Source organism: Momordica charantia, assembly GCF_013281855.1.
Source record: "Momordica charantia cultivar OHB3-1 chromosome 7 unlocalized genomic scaffold, Mcharantia_2.0 BLBB01000007.1, whole genome shotgun sequence".
Classification (NCBI taxonomy): Eukaryota; Viridiplantae; Streptophyta; class Magnoliopsida; order Cucurbitales; family Cucurbitaceae; genus Momordica; species Momordica charantia.
The window spans coordinates 170,169-196,989 of NW_028275165.1; the positions used below are offsets into that span (position 1 = coordinate 170,169).

Sequence of the window (26,821 nt, forward strand, 5' to 3'; positions counted from 1 at the left end):
GCTAAATCTTGAGAGATATGAGTTCTGCTCTTTCACGAACAACTTTTGGTTGTTGTAGAGCCTAGGGTAACCTACAATCATATTTCTATGTGTGATTACAATACTAGAAAGTAGTTATCAATTAATTTTCATTTATGGGTCAGAAGGTCTATGTTTAGGATCGTGTTTTATGAGCTTATGTCTAAGTCACGTCCCATATTGGTTTCCTATTATTTTACCTAACCCACCATTCTCAGGGTTGGGCTTGAGTGCATAGATCAAATTCCCACTGGCCAAATGGAAAAAAGACGTAAAGAGAAGTTTTTAGAAACCAACTCAAGAAAGCGTCAGGCGTAATCTGGTCAAATCCCGAGATTGTTCGAAAATCAAATCATTTGACTAAGGCATTCTACAGAGAGGTTGATAAATAACTTAGTGCATAATTAAAGTAAAGAAAATGCACAAGAACATAAAAGAAATAATTTCCATTGAATTTAAATGAAAAATAATAATGTACAAGAAGTTCTGGCTTAACCCTCTTCTCTTTCGAGCGTGAGGGGAGTGTGCTTAAGAACTTTAAAAGAACAGAATAGATGAAGAACGAAAGTACAAACTCGATTTAAAGGCGTTATGATAAGTAAAAGAGTGAAAATACAATAAACGAACAACTAAAATGTAAATCTATAGCGTACGAACAAATTCTCTAGCTAAGAACGAAAGAAAGGAAGATGAAAACAAGATGAGAATGGATGCTTGCTACTAGGGGATCAGAGGCTCCCTTTTATAGGCTTTCAAATTGGTTGAACTCCTCACCATTTTAGGTGAAAATGGGTTGAGATTCTCTAAACAAACCCTCTTTGACTTGGACTCATGGTTTTGGCTTAATTCAAACATGTTGGATATGATTTCATTGCCCTTCATTAAGTGAAACACATGTTTTGAAGACGTTGACCATAAAAAAGCGCCAGATGCTTTTTCCTACAAAACAGATTTCTGTTATTTTCTTTCAACCTTGACCGCATTTTCTTATATTTTTCATAAAATACCATATATTGCAAATTATCCAGAAATGTTCTATGCATGTTCTACTTTAAGAATATGTAAACGTTTTTAGCTAATAATGATGGAAAATGGTTCATTTTTATGGTCAAATAGGCCTACCGACACACGTTTCTGAAGTAAAAAGTCAACCCTAACATACAACATGTGGTGGTGGGGATCATATCAATATGTATGTCTGATATAAATGTGATGTACTACTGATATGAGCGTGTGATATACTACTGAAACTCTCCAAAAAAGAGAGTTATTTATGTAATAATTCCATATAAATTAGCTAAGGATAGTCACACTAACACTCACTCCACACTGATTTTTTGCAAATAATGTTTCAAATTCACTAACAACCCTGCATTTTGCAAATGATGTTGAGAGTTGTGAAGAATTGCCTAATTTTGAATGTTTTGTTACAGAATTGTTTATGCTGCAGCATCGGAGTAAAAAAGACAGCAAAAGACAGAATTGATATTTACAGCTTTTACCCGAGAAATTAATGCAGTAAAACGGAAAAATACCTGATATGTTGAGATGGGACCCACTTTATCATTTGTGTTGCCATAAAATCAAGAGGGGTATAAAAGCTTTCATTTGACGAGCCTCCAACATTCCTCATCCCATCACTTCACTCTCACTTCAAGAAATCTCTCAAGAAACCGTTGAAGAAGATAACAAAGAGAGAAGGGTTGCTGCTATTCTTCTTTTTCTTCTTCTTTTGTACTCTTAAGTACACGACTTTTGTATTTTCTTCTTCCCTTTTATTGTATGACATTGAGTAGCCAAGTTTATTTGTAAGGGGGGAGGATGTTGTGAACTTGTTCTTGGGCTATAAACTTTACTTTGGCTTTAATGATGGTATATATACTGAGTTGAAGTCGTTTTTAACGTTTAATTTTCAATGTGCTTGGCCAACATATTGAGATATCTTTTTATTAACTCTTGAAAAATTGTAATAGGAAGTGTTTGGCTTCAACTCGTGCTAGATCTACTTGAGTTTAGAATGTGGGTACTTAGGAATAAGGCTCACCTAGCAATGATATAAACTGAGTAAATATGCTATCAAGTTTGTCTAAAAACATGAATAGCAGAAAATCTGGAAATCTGGGAAAATTTCGTGTCTGTTTGGCCAGTATATCAACATCGTTAATGCTGCAACATCGTTAAATTAGCCCAGAAAAAGTCACATAAACTCAATATCAGTAGTTAATCTCTTGTTTGCATATTTTTCTTCAATCGATTTGGTTTTGCTTGTTTCTGATTTGTTTTTACTCAGAAAATCATCTATGCACTATTTTGTTTGGGTTCATTTAGTTTTTTTTTTCTTGTTCAAAACATATTTTGTTAATTTGTTTATTTTCTTAATTAATTGTTGAAGTGTTTAGTTATCAATCCCTGTGGATACGATCTTTTAATCACTTACTACAACGATTGTGTACACTTGCACAAAGGGTTCTAAACCATACCAACAACTACTGATATGTATATCTGATATACACGTGATATATTATTTATATAAGAGTGTGATATACTACTGATATGGGTGTTTAATATACTACTGAACTAACTGTTTGATATACTACTAATATAACTGTCTAATATACTATTGATGTGATAGTTTGATTTACATCTGATATAATGCTGACTTTACTTTAACATAAGAATGAAATAGTGTTATGATGCAAATTAAGTGCTACAATATTCAAAATTAGAATCAATAGATAACATTCTCAATATGCTAATACCAACCCAAATAGAATTCTTTAAAAGTTGACAATTTGAACACTTTCTGTCATTTAATATTAGAAGATGCCCACTACAATTATTAGTGCATCTAATTCGCTGAATGTCTAAAAAGAGCCCATGAGATGCAGTGATATTCAATCTAAATGGGAACTTTGTAGGATTTGGATTGATGGAGTTTAACTTGATTACAGGTTTAAACTAGGGGTGTTCACGGGTTGGGCTGGGTTGGGTTGAGGTGTTTTTTGAACCAACCCGAATTTTCGGGTTGGGAATATGTAGGAACCTGCGGGTTGAAAAATGATGACCAACCCAACCCAACCCAACCCAATAAATTCGGGTTGGGTAAGATTGGGTTGTCGGGTTGTTTTTTATTTTTTTAATTGATTAACTCTGGTCCCAGCAAATTAAGCCCCCTTGCCAATTAACATTACCGAGAGCAACATAAAACCAGGATTTCGTTTCCTAATTGTTTCTTCCATTTTGAGACAAACACAGTAAATTTATATAGGTTGTGTTTCTGATTCATACACTGTAAGATTCTCAAATATGTGGATTTTTGGATGGAAAGGACCATCTGGGTTCTCAGCCCGTTCTACAGCGGAAGAAGTCGCAGAAGGGATCGATGGGAATGGCCTCACTGCTATTATTACAGGTTCTGTTTCATCTTTTTCTTTTTCTCATTTGTTCTCCTCTATTTCAATCATTCCTTTGATTTGGGTTTAATTTTCTTTTCTTTTAATTTCTTATTTAGCAGCAGGCGATTTTTTCTCTATAACCAACCCCGACCATCTGTTATTTTTTCTCTATAACCAACCCCCACCAGCAGACACGAATGTATGTAAGAAAGAAGAGCGGAAGAGATTAGAAACTACCTACTTGAAAAACTAGTGGCGGTGGCAGGAGGAGATGGTGCAACGGCAGCGGCGGGAGGAGAAAGCTTCAAGTTCAAGTTTGGATGATGGATAAAAATGGAGGAGAGAGTTTGGTTGGGTAAATGGAGGAGAGGAAGAGATTAGAAATTAAAGATGAGATTTCAAAAATGTGATAAAAGGAGATGAAACCCTAATGGAAATGGATGGTTGAGTTAAATGGAAATGGATGACTGAGATTGAACCAAAAAGGAAGGTTTTGATTAATAATTATTATAAATATGTAACATTACTAATATATATATAAATAAACAGGATGTCGGGTCGGATCGGGTCAACCTGAGACCCAACCCAACCCGGTCGGGTTAAGATTTTTCCAACCCAACCTAACCCAAGCTTAGTTTAAACTATTTTCATGAATACCTAGTATTGACTCGATTCAAGGGTATATCAGATGTATATCAAGGGTACATTAGATTTATATCGGAAGTATATTAGAGGTACATTAGACAGATATACATTGGATGTATATCAGATATAGATTGGATGTAATATCAGATATAGATTGGATGTAATATTAGATATAGATTGGATGTATCCATTGGATGTATCTCAGATATAAATTGGATGTATATCATAAGGGTAAAATTAGAATAATAAAATTTTCGAAAATAAAAATTTAAATATTTTGCTATATTTGAAAATTTGAAAAACTGGTGACATTTTTTGAAATACATAGAATATTTTTGCTACCTACCACAATTACCCAAAAAAATAACATAAAATTATTTAATATTGACACGTCATTTAAAAATTGCCAACTCAATCGTGACACATGATCTATCCATTAGTCAACTAACGGTCAAATAACCTAAATGACCATTTATAACCATTTTCTAAAGATTAAGGACTAAACTGTCACTTTTTGAAATTTAGGAACCAAATAGATACTTAACCTCAAACTTAGAGACTAAAAGTGTATTTTACTCTTAAATAAAATAATTTATAATATATACTTTTTTGATATATTGGTATAGATTATTGAAACTCATAAAAAATAAAATTTCAAAATATTGTTAATTTTAAAAATATATATATATATTTTATAAGATATATATATATATATATATATAATAAAATAAAATAAAATTTTAAAATATCTTTAATTAAAAAAAAGAAAATATTTTATAAAAGAAATAGAAAATATAATAAACAAAAAAGTAAAAAACGAATTAAAACTATCTAATCGGGAATCAAAAATAAATAAAAAAAACCATTGATTTATTTACAATACTTGGAGTTTTACAAGGAGTCATCAAAGTTTCAAACAAAAAGTTTCAAATCGATATAATTGTCCTCACATATATATCATGAATCATGTTCTTCTTTAGTCAATATAAAACTTTGTTTGATCTCTCCTTACAAATCCAACATTAAGTTGGATACTTCGTTTTTGTGGCTTTTTCATTTTCCTTCTTGAATATCCTAAAAGGTGAAAGATGGTTATTCTCCAGTTGTAGTCGAGGAAGGCTCTTTAATTATTTATTGGATGAGGTGTCTACTTCAAAAATAAAAGAATAAAAAAAACAAAAAAAGGGTATTTATGGTATTGAAAAAAAATAAAAGTATTTATGAAATAGTTTACATAAATGCTAAAGCGAACAATAAGTGCGAAAATATTTTTTTTCTCTAATATATTAGATAAAGTTAAAAGGAAAAAATGAAAATGAAAAAAATGAGAAATGGGAAAAATGTAAATGAATCTGGTCGCAGTTGGTGCTAAATGTGGATGAATAATGGAAAACAAAATTCTGGATTGTTTGGAGTTGAAGGGATTGGAAACAGAAAAAGGGAAGGAACCAAAGCCGCAAAAATTGACGTGGGGAGGGAAGGCGGAAAACCGAAAGCAGCAGCAGCAGCACCGTACGTGTCCATTTAGTCAACATCACTACAAATGGTCCCCCCAAAAACCAAACCAAACCTAGGGCTCTACTACTACTCCTCTCTCCGCGCCCACGTCACCTTCCACGCCGCTTACGTGGACTAAAAAGAAACTTCTTTTCTCTTGTCGTTTGCATCCATCCATCTGATCCTAAAGATTGCCCTTTTCTGGGCTTTGAACGATTTCAGATGGCCCACTTCAACTTGCTTTTCTCGGAGCAAGTGGACAAGGCCCACTAAACCCACTGGCATGCTTAATCTTAGATTGATAAACCAAAAACATCCAGAGATGGATCGTACTCATAGTTTATATATTATAACATCTCCTGCTCCCGCGTGTGTGTAGTGTAGTATGGTGATAGCTAATATCCAATCAATTTGAATTTTAACCCCACTAATTAAGCTGCCTTTTTAATTTAATAAAAGACAAGACATATATGCACCACACTTAATCCTGGGTTCATGCATATATGCAAACCGCGCAGATTACGTAAGATTCGTGTGGTAGGTCCACTTTAAGTCCATCCGCATGCCTCAGTTTCTCTTCATTAGATTTAGATTAATTAGAACCAAACCATCACTTTTTTCCAGCCCATCAGCTTCTATATTCTTTATTTTAACTACAACTACTTCTGGCATGCACCTTAATTCTAAAGTTCGATTATTAATTTAATTCAAAAATCACTCACGACCGATTAATATATAGTTTAAATTACGATTTTGGATAATAATGCCTCTAAGCCAATCAAATTTAACTACACACATAACACAATATTCCTCACTATCTTATTCTCTTAACATTCCCCCAGATAACAGTTGACGCAGAACGTAATATGGATGTGGCGTTGGGATTTTTGTTCATAATGATGGTGATGTATGAGTGAGCTCCAAACAACGTATATATCTCTCTGCCCATATATAGTAAAATCAAAATGAATTATCTCTCTAAGTGTGCGTATGTCACGTCTCAATCTTTCTTACATCCAACTTTGAAACCTCCGAGATCGAATCTGACATTAATAATTAGAGGGCCGGGGTGGTTTGTATGATTAGTGTAATATACAAAAAGAAAGGGGAAAAAAGAAATAAAAAAACACCGCGTGCTCTGTGTACTTGAATCAACATGGTTTTTCACTCATATCTCTGACTTTGATTTGTATCATATGATATATTCTTACGCTGTTTCCTTCTCCAACTTTGCTATCTCTTCATCATATATCAAATCAAACCTGCTTTCTTTCTGCCACGGCTCTAACTATTATTGTCCTGTCCTTTTTATGCTGCCTGTTGTTGATAATTGTGATTCAAACCTCTTTCCTATAACTAAATCATTGCACAAATTCTTTTTTCGTGAATTGTGTGCCGCCGTCGATTCCATTTCCTTTCGGTGCCTTTATTTTCTTCAAAGCATCATATTTTATTTTTCCAAAAGATTGAAACTGGTTTTGGCATCATTTCCAATCATTCTTCGGACCAATATTATAATCTCATCAACTTTAATTTGTGTCACGGCTCCTGCTATATCTTTTTCGATCTCCATTACGACGTTTGATTTGAAAGTTTCATATCAAAGCGACTCACATTATATTGATCTCGAGTCCTAAACCCCTTTCTTCATCCACGTTAACATCAAATTCTCAAGCACTTCCACCCATTATTTATCACTTTTAATCAAACCCATATTATGTCTCTTTGTTAATTATCAAAAATTCATTTTTGGTTCTTCTTAAACAAGCGTCAACAATTGTAGTTGGATTAATCGTTGACATTCATCATATTTTATTACACAGTCCCAATTTGCCCCCCACAAAAAAAAAAAAAACAGCTTTAAAATGTTTTTCTTCAGAGTTCTTTTCCCCTTAAAAGAAAAATTATGTTTTCATCCCTAAGTCTACATATTGGCAGAGTTTATGATCAATTACATGCATGAATTAATTAATATTTCTCAGATTTGTTGATCAAAGTACCACATGCCTGCCCACACACACATATATAAAGATTATGGGTTGTTTTTATTTGTCTATTTTTGTAGTGAACCTGAACCTAGTACATCATACAACTCTTACTAAAATGATGATGGGAAAATATTATTCCCTCTAGGAGATGCAACTAGCAAGTAAAATCTAGAGAAGATGACAGGAAAACGTGAAGAACAGATAAAGGTAGCTGTTGACTGGAAAGCCACTGAATATATGCATTAGAAATAGAATGAAGCAAAAATTAATTAGGCACGACAAGGAAAGGAATCACTTGAGAAAAATTAATTATATATGGTTTATATATTTATTATCAGCTAGATCTAGAGCAGGAAAATAGGGCATGGATAAAATCTTAGAGGAGTTTTGATGATGAGTAGTCCAAATTAAAAGTGGGAGGTAATTGGAAATGGTTTAATTGGTGGGGCCACGGGTGCCGAAATGATTTTGTTGGTTGAATGAGGAGGAACTGGAGGAAGAAGAAGAAGAGGAAAACAATGAAGGGTATGGGTGGTTGAGGAGGGTGGAAGAGTAATAGGGGAAGTCCGCGTCGGTGCTGGAAAGAAGTTGGGCGTACTGGTGAAGGCCGGGGAAGGCTTCTTCTTGCGGCATTAATGGAGGAGGAATAGCAACCCCAACAGAAGAAGATGGTGCTGCAGCTCCAGTAAACTCAGCACCCGTGTTGTTCCCTTGAACCCGCTCTGGAAAATTAAGCTTGGCCTTGGTTCCCTTAAACCTCAAAGCTGCGTTATCGTAGGCAATGGCTGCAGCCTCCGCGGTGTCAAATGTCCCGAGCCAAACTCTAGCCGCTTTCTTCGGGTCACGGATCTCCGCTGCCCATTTCCCCCACGGTCTTTGTCTCACCCCTCTATAATGTCGTTTCCTTCCACTTTCTGCCATGCCATCACGTTTCACAAATTATTAACTATATTATAAAAATATCAACAAAGACCCACAAGACTTTTAATTTTATCACACAATTACAATTTACAACAAAAACGTTGGAGATTGCAAATCCAATCCTCCGGCTCAAATTTGGAACATATATAATTAATTGGTGGGTGTGCATGTGCAAGAGCGGCGCGCTACCTATGGAAATATAATATAGGGCAGATCCCCATAGACATTTCTCCTCTCCTGACATATTTATTTTAATAATAAAAGCATGCACACACATGGACATGCTCCCCCATGTTCCACTTCATTAAGCTTCCCATGCACCACAAACAGAAACACACATATTAATAAAACACAAAGTCGGTGCCCGTGACCATTGTGTTCTAACATATAACTTGCATCACCATCAATCCGACTACTACTCCTAATTGCACACATTTCATATACAATATCAAATTATTAATTTGAGCCGATTCAAACAGTGTGTAGTAGGGGAATTAAACACTTTGAATAGGTATCCATAATTTTTCCAAAATTTCAAAATAATGGCAGGTTCTAATCGTTTAGTGTATATCTTGGACGAAAGAACAACAAAATAAAAAAAAGATATTATATAGTGGACAAAGTAGCCATCGTTTTCAAGATTTGACAATGAATAATAATAATAATAATAATAATAATAAAAGAAATGTCTGGTCGATGGTCAAAAGCGTAAAGGGAATAGCAAGTAGTTAGATGGGAAGTTACGTAAGAGATGGAGGTGTGGTATTAAATATGTGGTTGAATCGTGGTGGTGGGAACAATTCGTTTCGGCCCGCCTAACTAAAGGGACTAAATTAAAATGTGATTGTAATGTTAGACCATTAACAGCAAGAAAAACAAATTTAAACACAGCGCCTATGTTCTAATTAATTAATTAACACGAGAAATGAGAACAACACGTGAGATATACACAGAGATATAGATATGTCCGAGATATAGACAAAAGTATAATTACAATGCATCTAGTTTCCACCACACACACAAAGAGGAAAACTTGTTTACGCAAAGTGCATGACATAGATGCATGAACTTGAACACATATAACAACGATTGGGGAAAAAAGTAAATACATGTTTTCTTTTTCCTATTAAAAAAAGAAAAAGAAAAAGAAAAATTGAAATACAGAATAAGATCTTTCATATATATGTATATGTAATATGTGTACCCTGAAAGCCAGGTTACATATATTTTGTATGATCATATATATATCTTCCAAAAGTGGGAAGAGGGTTTTTAGTTTTAGTATGTAGGTTATTGTTGGAGGTAGGGAGGTGTGCAGTACCAAATTAAGTAGTCTCGGACATGGGTATAAGTGATTGGGAGTGAAAAAGGTAAGAAGATGAAGAAGAAAATCAGAATTAATATTATGATGTAGTGTGGTGATGTGTGTGGGAATGAATATTAATTAAATGACAAGGGAAGCAAATGAAATAGATCTGGGGAGGGTGGTCACATGATTTGAATTGACTATATTGATCAGGATGAAGTGTAAGCTGTAATTGTGTTGATGGTAAAGAAATAGGAAGGGTAGGGTACCTTGATTGTGAAGCGGAGGTGGTTGAGGTTGAGGTTGAGGTTGAGGAAGGTTGAAATGGTGGGCGTCGTCCTGGAAGCAGGTGGTGGAAGCAATATGAGAAGGAGTATTAGGAGAGTAATTCATTATAGTCTGTGATTGTGATTGTGATTGTGATTGTGAATACTGGGACTGGGACCAAGAAGCGGAAGATGGGTAAATAATATTATTATAAGAACCCAATAACTCATTCATCCGGCCTGAACCCTCTCTCTCTTTCTCCTGATCCTGATCCTGATCCTGGCCCTGATCCGGCCCTTCCCAGGGAAGTGCCCGCTTTCCATGCCGCCGATCCACCTTTCCTTTGATCTTTACCTTCCGGAGACTGCTTCAACTTCACATCCACTCTCTTTTCTTTCTCTCCTTCTCCGATCCCTTCTTTTTTTTTCCAACACAGATCCCCACCCAGACAGATCACGCAATATGTAATAATTCGCTGGAGCTACGAAGAGGAAGAGGAGAGGAAGATATAGGGAGGTGAGGTACAAGACATATATAGAGAGAGAAGCGGCAGCGGGAGGGAGAGCAGGGTTTATCTCTTTCTTACAACACAACTTACAATCAACCTTTAGCCTTTACCTATACATATATGATATACTATTATAAATAAGCCTTTTCATATTCTCGTGTATTACCCTTACCCCATCCATTCTAATTCCCCCCAACTCCCAATTCCATTAACTTCCCAACACCCAATTCCATTAACTTCCCAACACCCAAATAATACTAATCTCAAATTACATCCAAAACATTCCCAATTAATTCAGAATTACTCATCCTTTTCTTTCTTTTCTAAAATTTTGATATTTGCATCGCCAGTGGGCCCCACGCCTTGAAATTGCTTCCCTCAAATTTTATTTTGTTTTTAAATTAAATTACATATTTTCTCTTTCAATTTCCTCCTCACAAAGCTTTACTTATTACCTTCAAACTTTCTAAATCATGTTTCTATTAAACTCCTTTGCACACACCTTTTTCTTTTTCATTGACGTAGGGGTAAAAGTAATTCTCTTTCAAAAATCATCAAATTTGAAAATTACTTTTGGGTTTGTAAAAGAATCGAAACATAGTTCCACGTTGACTAGGAAATGAAATGACCGATGGTATATAACAGAGGACAACTATCTCCATCATTAGTACGAGAAATTTTGGGTGAAACAAAAAATAAAACCGTGAGGGCTATGCCCAAAGCGGACAACATCATACCATCGTTTAGTTGTCCTTAACACATTTTAAGGCACACTTGTTGGAAAAAAAAATATATAGATCAATCGATCCTCCTGTAAGTTCTTCAAACAAGAACTATTTGATTTTCCCCTTCCACAGGCTAAAAGCAGATAAGTAAATAACAATAACAAAATAATAAGAGATAGGGATAGAAAAGCTTAACACTACAATAATTATACTGGTTCGCCCCTATCTTGGGACTACATCCAGTCTTTTGCGAAAAAACAGGTTCAACTATATTAGTTCAGAATATTACAATCAAGATCTCACTCAAGATATTACAATCTTGCTTCTAAGTAGCCTAACAATGGTTACCTAGGATTACACAATTGAAAATACCCTCACTAAAACCCACGGGATACAAAATCTTTTTTTCACACACTGCCCACAACTACTCAAGTCTCTCTTATTTGAATTCTGTACAAATGAAAACTTAACCAAAGGGTTCTATTTATAAGAGGTCAAATATCTCAATTCTTATAGGAAAACAATATTATAATCCTTATAAGACAATAATATCCTACTAGGAATTGGTAGTAGTGTTTGAAAATAATTTTCCTCGTAGGACACAGGTCATCTGTTTTGACTCCATTGTCCCAACAATCTCCCACTTTGAGATAAAATATCGATCCTGCCTCCCACCGCAACAACAGTCTCTGATAATCTTGGAAAACTTCAAGGCTTCTTCTGCAACAACTTCTGATCTTCTTGAAAAAATCTCCAAGGCTTCTCCTGCAAGTTTAATAACTTGTAAAACAAAAAATCAGAAATCATCAGTCTCATCTGTCCTTGCCTTAAGGTCGAGCAATCTACGTGGTCTTGTCTCCCAGATGCAAGAGACACAGCCATGTGCTCCCACTCAAACTAAGTGGCGATATTTGAAGCTTCCTTCTTCGTTCTCAAACACTGATTCTTGAAGAAAGAACTTCCCATTGATGACTTGACAACTATATTCAAGTCTGCTGCCATAATTGAAACTTCATTCTTTACCTCAGCACCTACTGAGTTTATCTTCTCTGATGCAACTGTTCGATAACGTGACTTCATCAATTCACCCATTTGTCTGACAACTGGAGATAATCCCAGACAACCTAAAGAACCTGTTCTCGTTCTTTGACTTCCCAATTGTTGTTCCTGAATTGATGGTAGATCCTCATGATCTGTTCTGGTTGTTTTTGTTGCTGGCTCAATCCTACCTCTTTGGACACCATCTGCAACTTGCATCCACTGTTTCAATGATCCTCTGGCAACACTCAATTGCGACGTGTAAACTGTAGTTCTTCTATGGCCAATTGCCACCAACTTGGATCCTTTAGTGAGCTTCCACTGGTTCCCACCAAACTCACTCTGATAATCATCATTGTCCAACTTACCTGTAGAGATAAGATTCATTCTGATACTGGGTACATACCTGACATCTCACAGTAATAACTCAGTCCCACTATTGGTCTTCAATCGTATATTTCTAATCCATTTAGTCTTGGAAAGTCTTCCATTCCACATCCTCACGTGGTCGCGATTGCCTTTTCTGAAAGATGTGAATAACCTTCTACTTGAAGATATGTGTACTGAAGTTGCGCTGTCTATTACCCACTCTGATAACTGGTTTCCTGTTTCTATGTTGCTTTCAACACAGACGAGGGCATCGTCTACAAGTGCATTTGACTCCGCCATATACCTCTTCAGATCCTCTTTTAATATTCTACATTTTTTTATGTGGCCTTTTCTGTGGCAATAAAAACATCCAGCATTTCTTTTCCAATCCCTCCTACTATGCTTCTGCTGCCTGTCATCAGATGCAACCTTCTCTTTACCTTTTTCGACAGTCAATGTTGAGCCTTATACGGAAATAGATTCTTTTCCACTCCCTTTTCTGTGAATTTCTTCAGCAATTGCCGCATCACAAATTTCTGAAAATTTCAAAGATTTGTCTCCTAACTAATTGGACACTACTGTCTTCATCGTTTCCCAACTTTTAGGTAAAGATGTTAGCAACTGAATAGCATTCACTTCGTCACTAAAAGTAATATTAACTTATGCCAATTGATTGATTAATTTTATGACCTCATTATGTGAGAATTGACAGAAGTATTCTTTTCCATTTGAATGTTAAAGAACCTTCTTACGAGATATACCTTATTATTAGCTGAGGGTTTCTCATACCTATTCTCCAGTGCTTTCATCAGATCTATTGTTGTCGTTTCGTTTGCTACCAGACTTGCCACATTCATCGATAAACACAATATGATAAAGGCAACTGCGTACTCATTCGTCTCTACCAAATCTTCATCTTTCATCCTTACCGGTCGTTTCTTTAAAGCTTTATTCAACTTCTTGCAGGTCAAGTAATATTTAATCTCCATCTTCCAATATTTGAAATTGGCCCCATCGAACTTCATGATTCCTTCAAAACCTGACTTCTATGCTGACCCATGACCCTCTGAACCAAACGCTCTGATACCAATTGTTGGGAAAAAAAATATAGATCAATCGATGTAAGTTCTTCAAACAGAAACTATTTGATTTTCCCCTTCCATAGGCTAAAGCAGATAAGTAAATAACAATAATAAAGGAATAAGAGATAGGGATAGAAAAGCTTAACACCACAAGAATTATACTGATTCGCCCCTATCTTGGGACTACATCCAGTCTTTTGGGAAAAGCAGGTTCAACTATAGTTGAGAATATTACAATGAAGATCTCACTCAAAATATTACAATCTTGCTTCTAAGTCGCCTAACAATGGTTACCTAGGATTACACAATTGAAAATACCCTCACTAAAACCCACGGGATACAAAATTCTTTTTTCACACACTGCCCACAACCACTGAAGTCTCTCTTATTTGGATTCTGTACAAATGAAACCTTAACCAAAGAGTCCTATTTATAAGAGCTCAAATATCTCAATCCTTATAGGAAAATAATATTGTAATTCTTATAAGACAATAATATCCTACTCCTTGTAGAAATTGGTAGTAGTGTTTGAAAATCCTTTTCCTCGTAGGACACGGGTCATCTGTTTTGGCTCCATCACTTTCACAATGGCATATTTTAAGACACTTTTTATTCGTTCACGCTAAAATTAAGAGATGAACTAAGGTTTTTTCTTTCTGCATTAATGGGGTTGCCTGTCCCTCTACTGAGAAATGTCTCATTTGAAAATGATCCTTTGTATCTACTATATATATATTTTGGTGGAAAATGAAAACTATTCATTGATATGATAGGTGAAAAACATCCATAAAAAAGAGACCTAAATAAAATGACTCAATTAAGAAAAACTATAATGAAATAATAATTACAAAAGAGAGAAGATTTTGCCGATCAAAAAAGAAGCAATAATCGTGATATCCTCCTAAAAGACTAATATTTCACTCTAGCCAAGTACGTCCAAGAGTAGAGCCAATGACATTGCTCCATAAAATATTTTTCTGGTTGGTAAGCGGAAGGAAAAACTTTCAATTATGAATTGATCAATTTATTTAGGAGAACAAAGCTGGCTTGGAAGGAGCCAAAAAGTCCATTCCAAAGTTCTTCCCGGGCAATGATGGAAGAGATGGTCCAATGATTCAATAACAAAAACCTACTACTTTTCATTTATTGAGATTTGGCAAAGAGTTAAATTTCAATGACGGAAATGAAAATTGTTTATTTTAAAATTTGAAAGTACATTGACACTTAAATATTTTAAGGATTTAGGATGCAAAATTGAAATAGCTACATAAGGGTAAAAATTTTGGATACAGGAGAACTCGAATCTAGATTTTGGGTGCCAACACCCAAGGGTGCCACCTTTTTATTTAAACGATACGATATATTTCTTTTATTTGAAGTTAAATATCACCCCATGATAAAATCTATTTTTGAGAACAGACATACCTAGGTAGTATCATCAAATCCATACATTTGAGTTATGGTTTTTATTGTTTTGTCTTATTGCGATTTTGCTCTAGTAAGGATAAGAAAAACCATCATGTAAGTTTCTTTTAGAGCAATCCTATTTATCTGTTAAGGACAACGGTAGTCTCTACCTCCAAGTATCTCCATAATGGTTATTTACTTTGAACATAAACCCTCATGATTTTGTTTTTGGTTTCACCTAAAAGGTTTCATACCAATATAGATAGTTGTCCTCATCTAATTTCATCTATTCCCTAACTAAATTGGGACTTTTTTTGCACACTTTACAAATCCAACAATCTACCCCTTCGAACAAAGTGTCACTCATATCTTGCATCGAATAGTCATGCACTCATCTACTCTTGACTAGCCTCCTTCTATCTAGCGCTTCTAGATAGATCACTTAATACTCGGACCACCTTGTGGAAACACCACGTCTCGTTCTAGCTACCACACCTTCAATCTTCTCCCCTCTAATAAAGATACCTCATTATTCCAATCAAAGTCTATGTCGGCTTCCTATCAATCTACCCCGACTTGATAGGGAATATCTTGCTCGTCGCCCGAGCATATATCTTTTGCGCGCTTGCCACCTCAAGTACTTTCTTTAATGACTATTAGGCTACCAACACTCTTCTTCGGCTCCCGAGGATTCCTCTCACACAATTAGGTTTTTTTTACCATGGCTGGTCATTATTAATTTTTTAGCATGACCAGCTGACTTGGTTTTTCTAATAGGTTTAGTAATATATCTTAAAATGCATTTTTCTTGATAGTACCTCTAGACAAATCTACTTTTATGTTTTACTAAAGAATAAGCGCTTTTATTAAACTGGGGATGTGTCACTAAGGCTACATCTCTTTGCCAGTCAGTTTCAACGCATCAACGAACGAAAAAAGGAACACGCCTGCCCAAGCTTGAGAGGTTCAAAAGAAAGAACGAGAAATTTGATTTCAGAAATCCAGTTTGCTGCTTCACCCTGCCACTCAACTTCTTCACAAATCAGATTTATGGCTTCTAACGAGTCAGATTCAATCAACACCTTCTTCGGCCCTATTCACAAATCTTCGACCATCACGAATGGCAAGAATCTCAACTAATTGAGACTACTTCCTGCCTGAACATCAATATCCAATCTGTCGTTTCTGAAATCTACTTGCCATTTTCGTTAAAAACAAATTCTTGAAATATACATAATTGTATATATATACAAGGAAAGGAAGAAAAATACTATTTTTCATCCCTTATCTAAAATATCGAAATAGTGCACAGAAAATCCTTATATTTTTGTTTAAAATTAGAAAATTATTGAACTCAAGTTTAAAATCTGCAGTTCGGTCAAAAAGTTTAATGGAAAGCTAGTCAAACTTGCTTGGGAAGGGGCCCAGCCATTTATTTATTTATTCTTTAGAGATAGTTGGTGAAGAAATTAATATCCTTTGAATATCATAATTCGTGGATTCTAGCCTAACTAAATAGATAAAGGTATTTATTATCATCATCAAAATAATAATAATCGTTAGGAATGACGAAGAATATAAGATAAGAGAGGCTGTGGTTGCTAACAAATGTAAGATGTGTATGTGTAGAGAAGTAGGAAGAGGGGCGTGGCCTGGTCCCGTCGTCCTCTCCTTCCCCATATAAATTATAAACCCTTTTTCTCCAATGTTCCGTATCCAGAAGTTGTCAAACTTTTCATCTCTGCATGCTTCTACTTCTTTTCTCACTAACACACATTACATTACAATTACAATTAATAGGTAGATAGAGATATGGAATTTCATTCAGACAAACCACGTGTCTTCATCAATGCTTCTATATATATATATATGAACCTTCGCAATCACATTTTGAAATTCTTTATTAACTCAGATCCGCTCCAAAAAGTCATTTCACCTACGTGCCACGCATGTGCACTGTAACGAAACTTTTCATATTTTTCACAATACATACAGATGGAGATCAGAGGGCTTTTAATCCATTTTGAACCTAAACATAATCTCGGCGACAATAAAAGATGGTAAAGATTTAGAGACAGAAAAGCAAAGCAAGGAAACGGGGTTGGTCACTACACAATTTAAGGCTTTCAGCGACGAAATCCCGTCGCTAGTTTTATCGTTGTTTCCGTGTCGCTGAAATTTAGCGACAAAAACAAAATTTCGACCAAACGGTAAAACGTCGCCTAAACGACGCTTTTTTTTCGTCACTAAGGGAGTGACGAAATGCATTTTGTCGCTAGGAAGGTGATGAAAACATTTCGTCGCTATTTCGTCGCTTCCTATCTTGGTAGGCGACGAAATATGTTTTCGTCGCTTTATTTCTTGGCAACGAAAAACTGAAAAAACTGTCACTTTTTTTTCAATTAATTAATTTCATTGTTTCTTTGTTTCCTAATTTCAATCCTAAATTTCCAAGATTTCTATACAAACATTGTAATGTTCTTGATTTCTCATCCGAAATTTGCCGAATATACATAATTTTTCCATAATAACAAAATTTGACCTTAAAATTTGTTGCTAAATTTAAAAAATATAGCAAATATCATTGAACAATTGTATCATTCATAACATTGCAAATATCTAAAAATAAAACTCATTATAAAATTAGAGTACAAAAGAAAAATAACGTCAAGCGTCTAACTAAAGTCACACAAATAATTCTCTCCAACGTCCAAGTTTCCACCATCCTTGTAACATCAATCCTGCACAAAGAATTGTATCAATTATTTTTGTAGTATAAGTATAAAAGTAGATTCTACGCGAATAAATAAAATAAAATCAATAAACTAAATTAACATAATAGTAAAACAATAACCAAATGCATAATGAATACCAAATTCATCCAATGTCACAGACCCGCCCCTTTTATTACAATACCAAACACATAAACTCATAACTCAATGTCACATACCCATCCAATGTCACAATACCAAAAAGAAAAAATTTTAACCGAATGTCACAAACTCATCCAATGTCACGATACCAAACAATACCAAAAAGAAAAAATCATAACCGAATGTCACAAACTCATCCAATGTCACAATACCAAACAATACCAAAAAGAAAAAATCATAACTCAATGTCACAAACTCATCCAATGTCACAATACCAAACACATAAACGCATAACACCCACTAACCCATATCTTCCTCCCCTAAAAATTATCACACGAGATCAACAATTGAATTTAGAACACTCATTAAATCTTATCCCCCTCCCCACCCCCCATGTCACGAACGTCACAATCACACGAGATGAACAATTGAATTTAGAACACTTATTAAATCTTATCCCCCCCATGTCACGAACGTCACAAACTTATTTCCTCTCCAACCAAACATTCCAAAACAGAGCTTCAGATAAACTCAGACATACTCCGAAGGTAAAATATATTCCAAAGAAAATCAGACATACTCAATACATACACATAAACGCATAACACAAGCCCATATCTTCCTCTCCTAAAAATCACACGAGAGCAACAATTGAATTTAGAACACTTAATAAATCTTACCCCCCCCCCCCCAACCCACCCACCCACCGCAATGTCACGAATGTCACAAACTCATACTCCAGACAAACATAATCCAGAAGACATACTCTGAAAACATACGTAAAGTTTTAACACTTGTGCACATAACCATAACACCAAGAAACTAATTTCACGACATACCTTACTATTCGATGAACTCCCTCTCCCCGAAAGAAACATTAGTTGCATTCGAGAAGTTTCCTATTAAACTCCTGACTTTGGGCCTCCAATAATGCTTTCTGTATTTGTTCTTGGGCGGCCATTTGTTGGTCTTCGTTCGCCTTTTGTTGAGCTGTCAATTCTTCCTCATGCTTCTGAAGACGAGACTCTAATGACTCCACATATTCATCAGGGTATTTTGATGATGATCCTTTATTTCTGGTGAGCTTCGGTCCATATCTCATTCCTATTATATAGTTCGATCTTCTCCCAAGGATTGTCTCCATTATTTCTTCTTCTGTTTTTTGACCTCCTTGAGAAGCGTGATACGCTTTTAAGGTAATCATTTCTTCCTGAAAAAAAAAATGTGTAGTTAAAAGCTTTAAGATATATATATATATCTTACATCAATCTGTTACGTATGACAAAATTATACGAATACTTACATATGAATTCCTGCTTCCTCATTAATCCAACCTTTTTCTTCGGAGTAATGCATATTGAAGATTATATGAATGAACTTAAATATGTCCCATCTTCTTTTCTCTATTCAAAAAGATTGTTAAGTTGTAGTAAAAATAGTAAGAACCTAAAATCTAAAGTATGCAATACAACAAATCAATTATTTGGTTCATACCGAATCTTCCCGATGACACTGAAATGGTTTTGCTCCACCTCGATGATTGAACCTCAATTTACTACGTGCCATCTTATTTTTGGCAGATTTTTTCTACAAATTTACATGTTTAGTTAAGAAACGAATTTTATAAAATGATAACAAAGAATTAAGATCATATAGTTACCTTCCATGCCGGAGATTCCCATCTAGCTATCACATAATATGTTCCAATCTTCTTGTTTTATCTCTTTATACGGCTTTTGGTGAGAACGTGTTGGATCACGTACCTTTTTGTAATGACAATGTAGTTTAGCTCGATAATCTTTGAATCGAGTTCCAATCTCGTATAAAATGTATCTATGCACATGTAGCTGAGATATATCACAACAAACTTCTCCTACAGAATGACCAGTTAACAACATATTCGATTATTAGTGGCCAACAAATACAACATAAAAAAATGGTTACTAGTAACATCTGAATGATTTTATTAATCTCTAGCACCGTTATCTCTTTTTTCTTTGCACAATTCACATCAATATGGTTGCGTGCCAAAAAGTCTATCTCACTGTTAAACAAAGTTGACTCAGGTCCAACTAGTCTACCATGTTGCTCCGTCCATTCGAGCTTGATTTTTCCAACTCGATTTACGACTCGTAACAAGAATTCGACACGAGTTTGCCCTCGAACTCGTGTGATTCCGTTTAATCGTTAGGCAATATCGTTTCGTCGTTTTTTTAAGCAACGAAATCGCTTTTCGTCACTACCTATGCGACGAAACACGTTTTCGTCGCTTTTCTAGCGACAAAAACGTTTTCGGCGCTTAGTTTGGTCGCTGAATCCTACAATTGTTGTAGTGGGTGTTATTTAGTTGGGCACATGTGAAGCTGTTTTCTTTTTCTCTCCTGGTTTTCAGCTTTTAGTTTGACATACAATGAACCAAACTAAAAGCGCGCAGTTGAATGGTGATGGAATTGGACGGAAAGAAAAAGCTCTCTCTTTTCCTTCTTTTTTAATTTGTGAAAGAAAAGCGAACAAGTGTTCCCTATGCCTGTTGCTAGCCTACCTATATATATACCACCTGCATTCTTCTTTAATATACTATCATTTTCCTCTCTCTCTCTCTCTCTCAATAAAGTAAATATATATATATATATATAGATCTTTGTGTTGTATTTATTTAATTTCTCAGAAGACAATATCTAAATAATAGCTAGTGTGTACTTTTTAAGATCTAATTATGAGATCAGAACAGTCCCCCATTTCTTTCAATATAATGATACAATTGAATAGAGATATAGAGGAGATTCAAACCATTAGATCATGTGTATCCATTACGTATTGTTACGCGAATTTATCAAATTGTATAACTTTAGGGTACGCGTTTTAATGCTGTGCCCCACATTTTATACACTACATGAATCATAAACCTTCGGACCAAATCTGAGTTGCAAAATTTTTAATTAAATATATTTTTCAAAATTAAAATTTTAACTAATTGAATAATCGCCAATGGGTAATCCAGCAACTAATATTCAATGACTGAAAACAAAATGAATCTTGTGGATATGATATACATGTAGACGTCGCGAAAGACACAGGTAGATTATGTATTCTTGTTTTTATAGTTTATTTTATAAAATTATAGGAAAACTTATTGACAAAGTAAGGCACATTTTTACCAGGAAAAAAAAACGTATCTATATAGACGTGGCTAAAAAAGGCTGGATATGTGATTTGGGATATATGATTTAAATCAATGGTTAAATATATGTTTCGCATATTTTTAAAGTTTTCATTTCATCTCTTATGTATCAATTTTTTTCCAAGTGATTGTTGTCATTAAATGCTAAAATCGATTTTTTTTTAACATAAAATGTTAAAATCAATGGATAAAAAAGATCCAATTACACTTTATTAATGAATTAAAATTACTCTATTGATAGAAGAGTAGTCCTCAACTGACCAGTTTGTAAATAATCGTGCATCAGATTGAATACAGAAATTGCACACTAGCAATGAGCTATCCCACCCACGGACCTTCGCACGCCTAACTTTAGGACTTGGCCTCAAGACTCGCAACATTGCCACGACAAACAGCTGAGCGCTCCTCACGCGTTAGCTATGGACAATTCTCTGCCCCGGAGAACTCTGCCCAACAACTCTGGGGAACTTCCGCCCCAACAAACACGTACTCTCTGAGCGGCACATAATAGTGCACCCCTCGAGGTGAGGCTCGCAAGCCTACCACGGAATTGACTCATCGTGGCACTAACCCATCCGGAGCAAGGTACAGCAGCTTCTCACACAGCCCACACAATTGTTGTCACTCCCCTTCGACCAACTTCTTCAACATGCCGCCTGTTGTGGCACGCACAACTGCAACAAGCCTTTTCTCAAGCCACTTGCTGTGGCAAGGAAACAAACTGCAACAAGGCTTCAACAACGCCACCCTCATGTGGCAATCACATACATCACTCCCTCGTGGCAAACTAGCCGCAACTCAGCTTCTCTCGCGTTACCGTTCATGGTAACGGCTCTCATACCGCCTCTTGCAGCAAACGGACAACCCCACATGGCTGCCTACACGCCACCTTCATATGGCTAAAACGCTGCACGACTGTTCTCTGCCTGCAGCTCCCACGGACAACCCATCCGGCTGCCTTCATGCCACCTTCATGTGGCGAATACGCTGCACGACTCTTCTCTAGCCTGCAGCTTCCCGCGAACACAATCGCACCAGGCTGACGCTCATTCTTGAGCAAACACTGGCCTCTTAACTTCTCTGTGAAGTCGTCCACTCTAAACTCGTCATGCAACCTGGCCCATTCTCTTGAGCACACCTGTAAGCCCGTATTACTCTAGAGTGTTTCAACTTAAGGGACACACGTGTTCACGTCTCGAGCACCACTTTGGGCAAGCAACCCATCATCTCGGGCTACTTCCCTTTCTCGAACAGGCTATCTTATTAGCCACACTGTCCACCATCTGTGGACTTACTTGATGCATCTCTTGCACTTGACCGGCGCATGTCACATTGACCCCCGGCTTGCCTGCTTGCAGCCATCGGCACTATCCCTCTAGTGGTAATGGCTCTTTCGAAGACACCCTACCTGGTTCGCCTTCGGTTTCTTCTCTTTGTTCAACAGAACACCCAAGCCCTTGGCAAATAAGCTTGGTTCTCACTTTCTGACGGGATGGACTTCCCTCAATCGGATGCCTATTCTTGACATCGTTGAGTCACAAGAAGTCCGACTTCAATCCTTTTCTGCCTCTGATACTGACTGACGCAACTGCCCTGCCAAACTGGCACTCTTGACACAATTGCAGAGTCTTCGATTTGCACTTGGCTTGACAAACTGTCCGACTAAACGCACAAAGAATGGCTCTGATACCAAATCACACTCTGTGATTTGGGCCTTGATCTCTACTCACGGAGCCAACTTCGCCTCTGATACCAAATCACACTCTGTGATTTGGGCCCTGATCTCTGCATAAGAAGCCAACTTCGGCTCTGATACCAACTGTCACGGTCGTACATTTTTCAACCGCACGGCGCCATGATCTAAGCTCGACCATGGCCAACCTTACGAGGAACTCTAGCCCCAATCTATTTTTCATGCCCTTTGTGGCTTGAGTCACTTGCTAAAATGCCCGATTCAATGATGGAAGAGGATCTTGTGACAGAAGAGTAGTCCTCAACTGACCAGCTTGTAAATAATCGTGCATCAGACTGAATACGGAAATTGCACACTAGGAATGAGCTATCCCACCCACGGACCTTCGCACGCCTAACTTCAGGACTTGGCCTTGAGACTCGCAACATTGCCACGGCAAACAGCTGAGCGCTCCTCACGCATCAGCTATGGACAATTCTCTACCCCGGAGAACTCTACCCAACAATTCTGGGGAACTTCCGCCCCAACCAACACGTACTCTCTGAGCGGCACATAACAGTGCATCCCTCGGGATGAGGCTCGCAAGCTTACCACGAAATTGATGGCACTAACCCATCCGGAGTAAGGTACAACTTACTCATTCTAAATGATTTAGTATGGAGTAATTTAAAAGAGACCTATTAAAATAGATTTTTTTTATATTGCTAATTTTTAAATTCATTTTAAAAACAGTATTAATTCGAAACTCATTCTAAAATTAATGTTTTAAAAATTCTTCCGCCACAAGGTCAATTTATGGCATCGTACGAAGCCACGTTGGTCTTTTCAAGGAAAAAATTTTTGCTATGTTGTTTCTTCAAATAATTACACGTACCTATTTTAAACAAATATTCTAGTTTGTCGATTGTTACTGCCTTAATCAATTTAGATATCATAGTCTTAGTAGGTTCAATTCCTAACTTTGTCATCACTTTTTTTTTTTTTTGCAAACTTTTTCCTTTTAAATAAATTTTACTTACTAAAATTTCTCTTCTCTCCTAAAATAAAATAATTACTATTAGAAAAATTAAAATCGATTATTATAATTTTTTTAAATAATTATTATAAAATATTAGTAATTGCTATAAAATGAATTCTCCCTTAAAGTAAACTTTATTATAAAACATTAAAATAAATTTTACTTATTATCTCTCTTATTTCCTTAAATAAAATAATAATTATTAAAAAAATTTATATATATATACAGTATAAAGAATATATAGTTTGTTTTAATAATTACTATAAATAATGTACTTAAGAGATAATTTATCTAATAATAATTACTAATATTTTATAGTAATTTTTTATTTAAAATAATTGTAGTTTTTTTTAGTAGTAATTATTTTGTTTTATGAAAGAAGAGAAATTTTTTATTATTCTATCAAATTGGGATATTGTTTAAAAGAGATACATGATTTCCAAAGTATTATTTTTTGAAGAAGTTTTGACTTAGTATTATTTTTTAAATTGAAGTTAGAAATTAACAATATTAACAAAATTCCATTAAAATACTCGCGTATACTGACCATTTTCAAACTCATAAAAATTGCTACTTTTTAATTATTTCTTTTCCAGTAAAACCAGTTTTTAGTTTATATATTTTCATTATTTTAATATTTAGTAGAACTATTAAGATAATATCCCAATATTAGAGATTAAAACATATATTTAACTTAAACTTTTTTTTAATACAATATATGGGGTGGAAAGGGAAGATTGAACCCACCTCTTGATCAGATATATATATATATATCAATTATTGAAAGATCCACCTTTTGAATATGTTTAGTTTAAATTATTTTTGGGAGTATATATAAAATAAATAATAGAAATATGAGAGTTGGAGTATAAATGATTGAGTGATTTAGATTATGTTTTAGTCTAAGTTTGAAAATTGAAAATGGGCAGCAAGGGATTCCCTTATTGTATTGTCATTTGTCATTGACTTTGAAGCTCACAACGAAACGAACTCCAAACATGTCATCAGTGACGCTGACATACATTAATAATGATAATAATAATTGTATTAATTAAATTAACTTCCAATTTAATCAAATTAGATCTAAAGGCTAAGTTTCATATTTCACCTTGCTCCATCATCCATGCCAATTCTCCCGCTCATTTTATGTTTTTTTTTTTTTTACAATATGTGGGATGGAGAATCGAACTCACAATGATTGAATATTTATACCAATTATCATTGAACTATGTTCGTTTTGGCTCATGTTATGTTTTTCTTAAACATAAAATTAATGTTGATTCATTAATTATTTAATAATTATTGGTCAATAAAGTTTTTTATCTCAAATAATTTTTAAAAAGAAATAAAAATGTGTATATGCTCTACTTAAGCATATAGATTGGTCAAAACTAATGATTGCCAACTATAACATATTTGATTCCATATACATTGAATTTGAAATATGCCGAGTACAAGTTTTATAATATGCAAGGTTAGAAAAATATTTATACTCTCCTGAAAAAAAAAATTAACATTAAAAAATGCATATTTTTGTTTCAGTACAGCAAAGAAATTAAGATCATTACATAAAAATAATAATAATAAAATTGTTGATACTAAATTGTAGAAGGCCAAGATTTATGACGAGTTTTTCGGTCAAATTATACAAAGTGAGCTATGCAAGAGGACTTGCACGCAATAAACAAACACTCTAACGATAAAGTCAATCTAGAGCCCAGACTAAAATGTTGGTTCCAAACAGAAGTCCTCACCTATAGGCGGAAAGTGAAGGTGTACTATTTATAGGTGTTAGGGGAGAGATTGTACTACCATTACAACTCTGGTAGAATTTGTTACACTGTTGTAATTGGTTATGTTCTGTTCTTGGTCTGGATGTTTGGAGAACCGACCTTCGAGGTGCGAACTGTCCGTCTGAACTAGCAGATGGTTACTCAGACTTAATTAGGAATAGGTATGAGGTGCCCAAGTATATAGGGATGAGGTACCCCTTAGAAGATGAAACCATAGAAAATCCACCTGAAGGTCACGTAGCCTTTTACTTGAAAGATGGTTGAGTTTGGAGTTAGGATTCTCTTTTACCAATTTGCCCAAGAGCTAGCTTAGGTGAATCCAACTCCAGCCCAATTAGCTCCAAACAGATGAGGAATAATGTTAGATTGTTATTGTTGGGATAATGGAGCCAAAACAGAAAACTCATGTTCCTACGAAGAAAAAAAATTTTAACACTATTACCAATTCCTACAAGTAAGATATTATTGTCTAATAAAGGATTACAATATTGTTTTCCTATAAGAATTAGGATATTTGATCTCTTATAAATAGAGCCTTTACGTTAAGGTTTCATTTGTATATAATCCAAATAAAAGAGACTAGAATGATTGTGGGCAGTGTTGAAAAGGAGTCTGTATCCTGTGGGTTTAGTGAATGTTTTTTATTCTCATACCTAAGTAATTGTATTAGATTACTTAGAAGCTAGGAAGGCTTTTGTTGGGACCTCTAGAGAATATTTTTTAGGAGAGTTGTTGTGGCAAATCCTTAACAATATTAGTGAATTTCCCACATCTAAGTGGAAGACTGGACATAGTGCCTAGTGGTGAACCATTATAATTTGCTGTGTCGTTTATTCTTGTGTTTACAGTTTTTCTTCCTTATTTGCACATTGTGGTATGTGTTTAATATTTCTGTGGAAGGGGAAATTATTCAGGACTATTAATTTTCCAACAACTGGTATCAGAGCTGTAGGATTGCAGATCATGAGAGACAAATATCACGTACACCATTACTACGAAGGGATTCTGAATTTGAGATTTTGGAAGATGCAGGTAAAGGATCTTCTTACGTGCAAGAAGATACACAAGACTTTGGGGCATAGACCAGCGGAGATGAC

The 26,821-nt window shown here is 35.3% G+C and overlaps 1 protein-coding gene and 2 long non-coding RNA genes across 3 annotated transcripts; all 3 read right to left on the minus strand.

The window, feature by feature from the left end:
* Positions 1-449: 449 nt before the first annotated feature.
* LOC148209963 (uncharacterized) lies at positions 450-4,119 on the minus strand. Its single transcript, XR_015792394.1, has 2 exons — positions 1,554-4,119; positions 450-957 (listed from the first exon to the last, which is right to left on the minus strand). It is a non-coding gene; the product is annotated as an uncharacterized LOC148209963 (long non-coding RNA).
* Positions 4,120-7,757: 3,638 nt separating this feature from the next.
* LOC111017443 (ethylene-responsive transcription factor ERF113) lies at positions 7,758-10,727 on the minus strand. Its single transcript, XM_022293187.2, has 2 exons — positions 10,040-10,727; positions 7,758-8,457 (listed from the first exon to the last, which is right to left on the minus strand). Exons 1-2 carry the CDS (start codon positions 10,269-10,271, stop codon positions 7,979-7,981), a joined length of 711 nt encoding a protein of 236 aa, XP_022148879.1. The 5' UTR covers positions 10,272-10,727; the 3' UTR covers positions 7,758-7,978.
* Positions 10,728-17,728: 7,001 nt separating this feature from the next.
* LOC148209964 (uncharacterized) lies at positions 17,729-19,428 on the minus strand. Its single transcript, XR_015792383.1, has 3 exons — positions 19,343-19,428; positions 18,879-19,249; positions 17,729-17,907 (listed from the first exon to the last, which is right to left on the minus strand). It is a non-coding gene; the product is annotated as an uncharacterized LOC148209964 (long non-coding RNA).
* Positions 19,429-26,821: the final 7,393 nt, after the last annotated feature.

Bases quoted from the DNA above. Each gene is read 5' to 3' on its own strand.
- LOC111017443 (XM_022293187.2), bottom strand. From the start codon at position 10,271: ATGAATGAGTTATTGGGTTCTTATAATAATATTATTTACCCATCTTCC. The intron at 8,458-10,039 runs GTACCCTACCCT...ATGGCATGGCAG, and splicing joins ACCTCCGCTTCACAATCAAG to AAAGTGGAAGGAAACGACAT.